Consider the following 10,143-nt stretch of genomic DNA (forward strand, 5'->3'; position numbering starts at 1 on the left):
ACAGAATTAAAAAATGTTCATAAAAGAAAAATCATCTTGAAATCATCAGTTTCTTTCATTTGTTGCTTTTTGTCGTTTGTGTTGTGACACATTAGTTGTGTAACTTCTAACAAAAACGTGACTTTTTTACATGGAAAAGTTCAGATTTATTATTTGGTTCTTTAAAGTCAAACTCCAACTACATTTGTTCCATTTTCATATCGTTCCCAGTCATATTTGCATTATGTCTTTGCAGTTTTTAAATCCCGTGTTGTTTTGAAGACATAGTTTCTGCAGAGCGGCAGGAATTCACTTTGGAGCTGTGGGCCGCACTGTTGCTGGTAAGTTAATTTCCCATCATTCCTTTGTTTACACTCTCTTTTGGTTACAAAAAAAACCCTCACTAACTCAAGCTAACGTTAGCGTAGCAACAAAAATGGCGAGCAGCATCAGAGGTAACCAACTTTAAAGTTTAGATCCAGATTGAAAACTGAGACATTAATGGATATATTTGTCTGTAAGTGAATGATTTAGAATTTGAATAAAAAAAAAGGTTTTTTTCCCCCAAAAAATTGAAGTGAAAATATATATTTCTGGTTACTAACCCGTGCACACCAGATAGTTCAATTTTGCTTCAATTTTTAGAAAAAAATTACTTTTTTTTCAGTTACTATCTGGAGCCAGTTACTAACCAGAACATTTAACTTTCTAAAAATTTAACCTAAAAGAAAAAATGAATAGATAGTGACCAGATACTAACTTCTACTGAACCCATATGTATTTTTATAAAAAAGAAAAAATAAATTTGACTCTAATTTTGTTTTATTTTATTTTTTTTTTAACTCTAAATGTGCTTTAGGGGGGATAAGTAACAGGAAATAAAAACTTTTTAAATTATTTTTTTCTTTTTTTTTGGGTAGTTAAAATATTTAACTTTGCAACCGCTAACACGATTCTAGTAGATTTTGAAGGAGAAAAGCGGCGTGAGTCATCAGAAACTTGCGTTTAAGCAACTATTTCCAATGAAACGTCTGTGGAAATGAGTTAAAAATAGCAAATTTTTAACATGTTGAAATTTGAATTATTTGCGCTGAAATTAAATTTTTTCAGCTTCAGAATCCACTGGAATTGCGTCATTTGTGTAGCTCAAATAACGTGTTTTTTTGGTGTCGTCAGAATTAAATAAACGGTTAAATTCCTTTATAGACGTCCTCCATTGTGAGAAAAAACGTTTGTCGCCGTGCGTCTGTCTGTTAACTAAATTTATGAAAATTAAAATCTTGTTTTAAATCCTCATTTATGCTTTTCAACAGGAGATCAGAGTCAAAGAACTGATCAAAACACAAAGATTAAGACAGAAAATTGTTTTTTTCCACTTTAAACAAGCTTTTTACCTTTTTTGGTCAATTTTCTTGTTAAGTTCATCAGTAACAGAATCAGCTGATTCACTGTGATTACGTAATCCCTTCACTACTGTTCAGCGCTGATCTTATCTGCCTCAGAATCCAAAGGATTAAGTTAATTTCGTCAACGGTTAAAGAGTTACAGGAATCAAAAGAATGTTAAAAAAAAAAAGTTGTTTTTTAGAACTTGTGTCAGTGAGCAGAACTTCAGTCTCACTTTTTTGACTTGATAGTTTTACTTTGAAAATGAGAAGCTTCACCAACACTTTATTTTGAAAATTCGTTTGTCTTAAAATCCAACATTATTTTGAATTTCAGATCAATAAACACATAATTCCCAAATCCAAATTATATTTTTACTACTCGACTATACTTATAAAGATCGTTAATCAGTGATTTTTGCTGCGACTATTCTTACTTGAATTCTGGGAGCAGATTTCGAGCCTCCGAGAGAGAAATAAATAAATCTTAAAACTGCTTTTCTGAGTATTTCTTCCTTCAAGTTTTATAAATTAGAAGCAGATGAAAAAGGACGAGTTTGTAGTTGGCGTAAAACCACAACAGGAACAACATTTTCTGAGAATCAGCCAATTAATTCACATTTTCACAGTAACTTACATCTTTTTCACCGTAAACTTTAAGATCTTAATTTAAAAAAATCCAGGAATTTAGCTCCAAAATCAGGAGAACGTCTTTCTTTATCATAATGTTCCTCTCTCCATTTGTTTTTTTGACAGAAAATCAGAATCAATAATTCATGTTGTTGGTTTAGAGTTAATGAATTTCCTATAGATGATTAAATAAGAATCTATAAAATCATGATTTTTTTTTTTTTGCTGTGTGGATCAGCTCTGCTGCTTTTCTCCTGTTCGATTCTTCTTTCATTCATTTTAGTAAAACTATTATGTTGACAGAAAACACTTCCTGTCTGACAGAAACACACAAACCTCATCCTGCATTTGTAGGCAGGACTCCGCTGCAGGAATCTCCTCCGACCGTCGGGATCAACGGGAGCTGAAGTTTCCACGACGACGACCTGCTGTTAGGAAACCGGAGTGTCTTTAAAATGCTGCCTGAAGAATGAAGCTCTGAGACTTTTCCTGGTGTTTGGAAAACTAGATTTTAACTTTGCAGAAAAATAAAGAGACTAATTCTGAAAACAAATTCTGATTTCATCCAAAAAGTCATCAGATTTGCTGTATAAAATCCTTCAGATGTTACAGTATTTGTCCTGGACTTGAACATCAGACGACGTTCGTCTCACATCATCAGGAGGATTTCAGCCGTTTGTAATAAACAGGATCGTTTTCTCCTTTCAGATCCAGATCGACATCTGAGAACATTCCCTGACATGAAGCCTGAAGATTTTCCAGTGAATTCTGGGAGTTAAAGTTTTACTTCCAAACTCTCATATTTCCCCACAAACAGACTCTTTTGGAGAAGACTCCAGAGGCTGAGGACTTTGTTCTCCAAACAGCAGGAAGTTTTTTCCTAATTCAAACTTTTGTTAAAGAGGGACGCTCTGAACTTCACTGCAGTTTTCCTCACAAATCCAGTTTAGGATGAAACTCTGCCGTGTTTTGTCCACAAGATTTTTGTCCGTCTGTTGATCTTCCTGAAGTCTGGAGAACATCAGCAACTTTGGTACAAAGAATCTCAGAGATGCTGATTGACATCCCAGTAGATTCAAACGCCGATGGGAGGATGGAAGAAGAGGGGGAAGGAAGGAGGGATTGAAAAATAGAGGACAGGAAGGAAGTAAAGAAGTATTGATGGATGGAAAGAAGTAAGGTAGCAAGGAACCAAAGAGGGAAGGAAACAAGGAAGGAAGTAAAGAATGAAGGAAGCAAAGCTGGATGAAAAACAGAAGGAAGGAAGGAAGGAAGTAAAGAAGGTAGGAAGGATGGGAAGAAGTAAGCAAGGAAGGAAGCAAAGGAAAGAAGGAAAGACAGAAGGATGGATGAAAATAAACAAAGAAGGATAGAAGTAAGGAAGCAAGGATGAAAAGCTGGAAGGAAAGAAGGAAGCAAGGATAGAAGAATAGAAGGCAGAAAGGAAGGATAGAAGTAAGGAATGAAGGAAGGAAGGACAGAAAGTAGGTAGGAAGGATGGAAAGAAGCGAATAAGGAAGGAAACAAGAAGAAAGTGAGAGAGGAAGGAAGTAAAGAGGAAAGAGAGAAGAACGAACGGTATTTAACCCCCTAATGGCAAATTATGGAAAGCTTTTATTTTGAAGTGGGTTTTATTTTGAAAGGCTCACAATGGGTTTGCGTGCACTTTTAGGAAGAAAAAAAATGCAGAAAGGTGCAGAGAGGATTAAAATCAGCTGTTTTCCAAAAGCTTGAAGCATTTTGACAAGAAATGAACAACTTCCATCTCGACATCCAGCCAAAGTGATCACATTTTCATTAAGATGTTTTTATGATTTTAATGTTTAGTTTTGACCTGCAGAGCAGCCGTGTCGTCTGCAGTCAGTTCTAAACCGGCCTGTGAAAGTCACACAGACCGACGTCTGCGTTTACTTTGAGGGTCTTTTCCTGGAAAGTTGACCTTCAGATCTCACATTTAGGGAGAATCGATGAATATTTCGTCTGAATTTAGTGTTTGCAGACAGACGGTCGTCCTCGAGTCTAGAGATAGTTCGGTCTTTCTAGTCTGATGACCTCATTATGGGATGATCTTCAAAAAGTAATGATTTAAAAACAAACTAATCATAGCAGCAATCACAATGGAACAAACGAAGAGTTTGATATGATTCTCACAGAAGTGGGAGGGTTAACGATGGGAAAACAATTAACCTTCATAACTGGACAAATAACTTAAATCTTTCAGTTTAAAGCTGATAGTTTTCCTCAGACACTTCAATGACATCAACACCAAAACCAACAGGACAGCATTAAAGAGGCGTGGCGGCGCCCGGCGGTTTAAAGGCTGCAGGTCTGCACAAGTCTGAGCAGGAAAATAAACGTCAGGAAAGCAAACAGAGAAATGATCACTGAACAAATATGCTACAAGTTAAAGCGACTAAAGATGTGTGTAGGAGGCTCAGACGGTGTAAGAACATTTCAGTGTTTTTGTATAATCTGTAAACGGATCGTTTCATCCACAATTAGTGGATGAGACAGCGTCTGAACAACCACGACTGGTCGTCTTCTACAGCAGTTCTGCCTAAATCAGGAGCGTCAAAGTCAATCACACTGAACAGGATAAACATTTATTGAACAAACTAAAAATTTAAACTATATAACTTTTTATCATAGTTATGAAGTAGATATAGAGCATTACCTGCTATAATGGTAGTGTGAATGCTGTAAGGTGAATGCAGCCTCTGAAGATAGCTAGCTAAATGCCAAATTAGACAAAAAAATAACCACTTAGATTAGCCAAAACAGCTAGCATTTAGCGGAAAAAAAGGCTAAACTTTGAAATATTCTTTAAAAAAATGAAATGACTGAAAAAAACGAAATAGCATGTAGCTAACATTTTAGCTAAAATCCAAAATAGCCTAAAAAAATCTTAATAAATGCCACAATAGTCTAAAAAGCTCAGAATACCAATTTTTAAAACCATAACATAATTCTGAACAATAAAAAGGCAGGAATATTATTCCAGAATAAAACAATTTAAACCTTAAATAACTTTAAAATATATTTTGTCAATATTTTACAAGTTAATATTTATTAAAGTATTAATAACAAAATAAAATGATCTGGAGGGCCAGATAGAATTACCCAGAGGGCCGGATCCGGCCCCCGGGCCTTCACTTTGACATGTGTCCTAAATTAATAAAAGTGAAACATTTTGGAGAAGGCAGAGTGAAGAAATTCTTCTGCATTCCTTGTTAAATTCAACCCAAACTATATTCAAGCCAAAGGAAACAAAACTGATTCGTCTTGATGAGAAACATTCGTGCTGCAGCAGTTTCTCCTCAGCTGACCCGATGTCTGTACGTCCAGCACTGGAACTCTCATGCTGGGAAGCTGCTCCACCCAAACCCTGGAGACCATCAGCCGTTCGAATGGAGCCGTTCAAGTTTAAGAAATCAAACTCAAGTGACCAATGACATGAAAACCTTTCAACACAGAAAGCTGCAGCTCCGCCCTGATTGGACAGCCTCAGAAAAACAGATTCATTCAAAAATATCCCCGGAAATGGCTCCCTCTAGTGGACACAGAACTGCAGGACGTTTGCAAAACTATCAAAGTTGTGTTTATTTAAAATCCAAACGTGAACATTGTGGTTTATGACACACAGGTGAGTGAAAGGACAGCAGGTAGATGACGTGCACGTTTAAAAGTTAGTTTGTGGAAGCGTGCTCGTGTGCACATCAGCATCGAGTGTCTTTTGTGTGGTTTCCTGCAAGAGGAGAGAGATTTTAAACACAAACCGAGGACAAACAAAAAATTAAAAAGGCAACAAATGATAACATACAGAGGGAGGAAAAAAAATAAAAATATATATAGAAGAAATTAAAAGAGAAGCTTGACACAAAGTAGTCTGGGACATCCGAGTGTTTTCAACTTTAATTAGCTCTATTAATTCATTTTGTATAATGCTTGATATCCACATTTTCAATACTTTTTTTCCACAATGAACCCAAATTTGTCAAAAAGTAAATTGACTTCTATTTAAATAAACTAAATACGAAAAACTGTTTTATAACAAAAGATGAAACACGTAGAGATAAAATTCTATTTTATAAACATACAAACTAAGAAAACATCAGCAAGTTTCCCAGGATTAATTTCAGGAAGTTTTACATTTATGTTTCATAACTTTTGTTTTAAACCAAAAATTTCAAAAAGGTACAAAAAACAGAAAGAAAAAAAAATGTTTTTTAAACCTTGTTAAATTTTTAATGAAACTGAAGGAATTAATTGGAAAACTCAGTTCAGAGACTAAAGACAGTTAAACAGAAGCGTCAAAACCAAAATGAGGGAAGCGCAAAAAAGTAGATAAAAAAATAACTGAAAATTACTTTTGTTTTAGTTTGCAGATTAATTTGATTTTGAGGGCCGTTTTTAGTTTTCATCCCTTTTTGGTATTTTTTTTTAATTTTAAATCAAATTTCTTTCGATACCAAAAAACAAAGTGAAAATTTAGAGGATGAAAGAATTAAATGTTTAAAACAAAAAATACAAAATCTACTCAGAGAAATGAAAGAAGTGTAGTGCTTATTCTGGGGCTTTTAAGTGTTTTTCTACTTTAAAATTTGCTCTATTAATTCTTTTTTTATATGACAATGTTTGATAAACACTTTCAATACAATCCCAGCTTATATTTTTTATTTTTTTCCACAACAAGATCAAATCTGTAAGATTCTCAGCCAGATGTCAAACTTCAAATTATCTATATCTTTTAACTGCTAAAGAAATAAAATTACTAAAATAGAAAGACAGTTTTTTATGTTTTATAATAAAAGTTTAAACCTGTAGAGTCTAAAAATACAAATGTTTAAATCCAAAAAAAAAAGATGAGGTCAAAATGAACCAATAATATCAAATTTCACAGGATTCATTTCAGGAAATTTTACTTTAGTTTTAAAACCAAAAACACTGAAAGAGAAAAAAATGTTTAAACCTTCATGTTAAATTTTGAATTAAATTAATGGGAGAATTAATAGTAAAACTGAGTTCAGAGATTATTAAATAAAAGCTCATTAAGGCTTCAAAACTAAAATGAAAGAAGCAATAAGTAGATTAAAAATAAATGAAAATTACTTTTGTTTTAGTTTGCAGGTAAATGTGATTTGAGGACCTTTGGTTTTAGTTTCTTCCTTTTTGGAAAACAAAATGTTTTTCTACAGACAGAAACCAGAAAAATTAAAAGTTGCAGAATAAAAAACCCGTTTTGGTTTAAGGTTTTCCAACAGAAACTAAGCAGACCGTCTCATTCACACTTCACTCAAACTGGGTTCAAGATTAACTTTCAGGTTCATTTCAGCTTCAGGGAGTTTTGACCTAAAATTCTTCCTGAAATCTCAGACCCACCTGGTGGCTGTGACATCTTGTGCTTGTTGGCGTGTTGTGATCTGTGGCGGTCCGTGGCGGGGACGGCGTCCCTCCAAGACCGCTCTGCTGAAACTCACGTTAGGATCTCGTTCATAAAGAACCTTCCCGGTTCAGACTCCGTCTGCTTACCTGCTTGCCATCCCTGACAGGGCGAGTCCCCGCCCCTTGGCGTGCACTGCAGGGTTTCTGAAGCGAAGCAGTTCTCGTCTGTCTCTGGGATGTTGTTGCCATGGTTACGGGAATGCAGCCTCTCCCAGGCCTTCAGCGGAGGGTGCAGCAGCTCCGCGCACGCGCACCGTTCCCTCAGCTTTGGATGAGCGGCGGCACAGACGTTTTGTTTGGACGCCAGGGGCCTCTTGACGCCGGCGGACCTCCACTTCATCCGAGCGGGGCAGGAGCTGTTCCCATCGGATTCCCCCTCCGTGGAGTGGAGGTCGGGGTCAGAGGCCTTCCTCAGCCGGATCTTGGCGTGGGACGAGCAGGCGTCACACGTGGGTAAGAGGACGTCGTTCCACTGCTGGAAGGGAGCGGCTTTCCGCTTCAGGCCCCTCACGCCGTCCCGAGTGGGACTGGAGGACGAGCAGATCCTGCGTTTGGATAAACACCTGGAGCAGAGGCGCTCCGCCTTGGACAGGTGAGGGCTGAACACGTTCTCGGTGAACTTCCTGCTGAGGCAGCACTCGTGGTCGGAGAGGCTGCGCCGATCCGCCTTCTCCTGGAGTTTGAACTTCTGTTTTGGAGGTTCTTTGAACTCCAGGTCCACCTTTCGTCTTCTGCCGAAACCTCGACCACTCAGAGGTCTGCTCTGCTTCCGGGAGGCGGGTAGGAGTTTGCTGCTGTAGTAGATGTTCTCAAAGTCGGACAGCCAGCTGCTGGAAGGGAGGTAGGCGGGCAGAGACTCAAAGGAGGTGTCCTGATGGTCCTGGAGGTCCAATTCTCCTCTGGGGGGAACCTTCTGCAGAGGCGAGCTCTCCAGCAGCAAAGCAGAGAAGAGGGCCGTCTCTGCTGGAGCCGTCGCAGACTTCTGAGAGTCTTCTGAGGCGAGGTCCTCCATCACGAAGCAGAGGTCCGCTTCCGGCAGCATCTCCTCTCCAGCCGGCCTCAAAGACTCCTCCAGTACCGCCATGCTTTCAGAGCCGTTCTGGACCAGAGGTTCCAGAGAGGAAACCGAAGTGTCCCCAGCGGACCAGACGATGGACTCCATCTTCTTCAGCTCGTCCAGGTACTTGGGCTCAAACGGCAGATGGAAGTTTGGAGTCGCACTTCCTGGAGTCTCCTCGGCTTCCTTGGAGTTCAGGTTTTCAGCAGCTGACGTCTGCAGCTCCTCTGAACCCGTGGCGCCCTCGCCTGACGTCCCCACCAACAGGATGTCTGGTTTCTCTGCAGGAAGGCGAGGTCTTTTACCATGAGGGGGCGAGGTCTGTTGCTCACGCCCCAGCGGCGGTCTGGGAGGCGTGGAGCGACCTCCGCTCTCCTCCGTCTGAGTGACCAAGCTGCATTTGGACGCTGCATGCTGCAGCACAGCAGGACAGTCGCTCCGCTCAGAGGAGCGAGGTTTCGCGTCAGATGGACCCGTCTGGGCGGGGGTCCTCTGGAGCGGCTCGGTCTGCACCTCCGAGCTGGTGGTCTCTCTGAACGCAGAGGCCGGCTGGCAGCGGAAGCGGCGGGCGTGGAAGGCCATGGTCTGGTAGTACTGAGGGCTGAGCATGCGCCTGTAGTCCATCAGGTGCAGCTGGGTGTGGGGCACGATGAAGCCTGGGGGCTCCATGTAGGGGTTGATCTGATAGTGGGGCATCACTGGCAATCCAAACCCTGTAAGGGGCAGAAGGTCAAACCGTCAGGGGCGCCAGATTATTACCAAAAACAAGCAGAAATGTGCCAGTTTGCTTTGAAGAGAAGGGGTTCCCAAACTTTTTCTTGTGAGGGACAGAGCTTTTCTTCTCTGATGGGGGCCGAGGCCGGTTTGTAGGCCAACAGAAAAAGTGTAATGACCACAGCCTAAACGTAAACATTTATGGTTTTCCAGAAAGCCACATTTTAAATAATTCATTTCTGCAATCTTCACAGGAAAAAATAAATAAATAAATAAAAAATAGGAATGTTGCATTAACTGTGATAATGCCAGTGTGAATGCTTTTTCCTGAAAGTAGTCGCTAAAGATTGTTGAAGGATTTTTGTGAAAATGGTGACAATTTAATTGCGGAAAATTCAAAAGCTATTTGCAAAATATAAAGTTTGCCAAAAAACTGGAAATTTGTTAAAGAACTCTGAGAAAGCACTGAAGATGACCTAAATCTCTGAAAATATTGTAGTAAAATTGCTTAAAAATCCCTAATGAAAACATTTTTTTTTGTGCATTTCTTAAATATGAGCGAAATTCCAAATTAGCCTGAATTATGTTAAATTAGTCCCAAAAAAAGCTAGCATGTTTAAAACTAGCTAAACTGCAAAACTGTCTGAAAATTCCTCACTAAACTAAATTAGCCAAAAAAAACTAGTTAATTAAACACTAGCTAAACTCCAAAATAGACTAAACTAAATTAGTCAAAAACAGAAGCTAAACTCTAAATTAGCCCAAAAACCTTAGATGCCAAATTGACAAGAAAAAAAAACAGCTTTCAGCATAAATACTAGCTAAACTCCAAAGTAGCCTAAAATTCGTCAAAAACGTTTGAATGTTGCTAGAATAAAAGCTAAACTCTAAAGTAGCATAAAAAAACCTTAGTAGATGCTAAATTAGCAAAAAAAAA

At 38.8% G+C, this 10,143-nt stretch overlaps 1 protein-coding gene across 2 annotated transcripts in view; it reads right to left on the reverse strand.

The window, feature by feature from the left end:
- Positions 1 to 5,568: 5,568 nt before the first annotated feature.
- LOC112151034 overlaps positions 5,569 to 10,143 on the reverse strand; it is a 6,232-nt gene continuing 1,657 nt past the window's right edge. Inside the window, exons 2-4 of one of the 2 annotated variants that reach the window (XM_024279644.2) lie at positions 7,523 to 9,205; positions 7,373 to 7,456; positions 5,569 to 5,738 (exon numbers count right to left, since the gene is read on the reverse strand). In XM_024279644.2, coding sequence (XP_024135412.1) covers positions 5,710 to 5,738; positions 7,373 to 7,456; positions 7,523 to 9,205 — 1,796 coding nt within the window. In that variant the 3' untranslated portion in view covers positions 5,569 to 5,709. Of the gene's footprint in view, positions 5,739 to 7,372; positions 7,460 to 7,522; positions 9,206 to 10,143 lie in introns of both variants that reach the window. The other variant, XM_024279642.2, reaches the window with a different exon arrangement.

This window comes from Oryzias melastigma, linkage group LG20 (assembly GCF_002922805.2).
Source record: "Oryzias melastigma strain HK-1 linkage group LG20, ASM292280v2, whole genome shotgun sequence".
NCBI classification, from domain to species: Eukaryota; Metazoa; Chordata; class Actinopteri; order Beloniformes; family Adrianichthyidae; genus Oryzias; species Oryzias melastigma.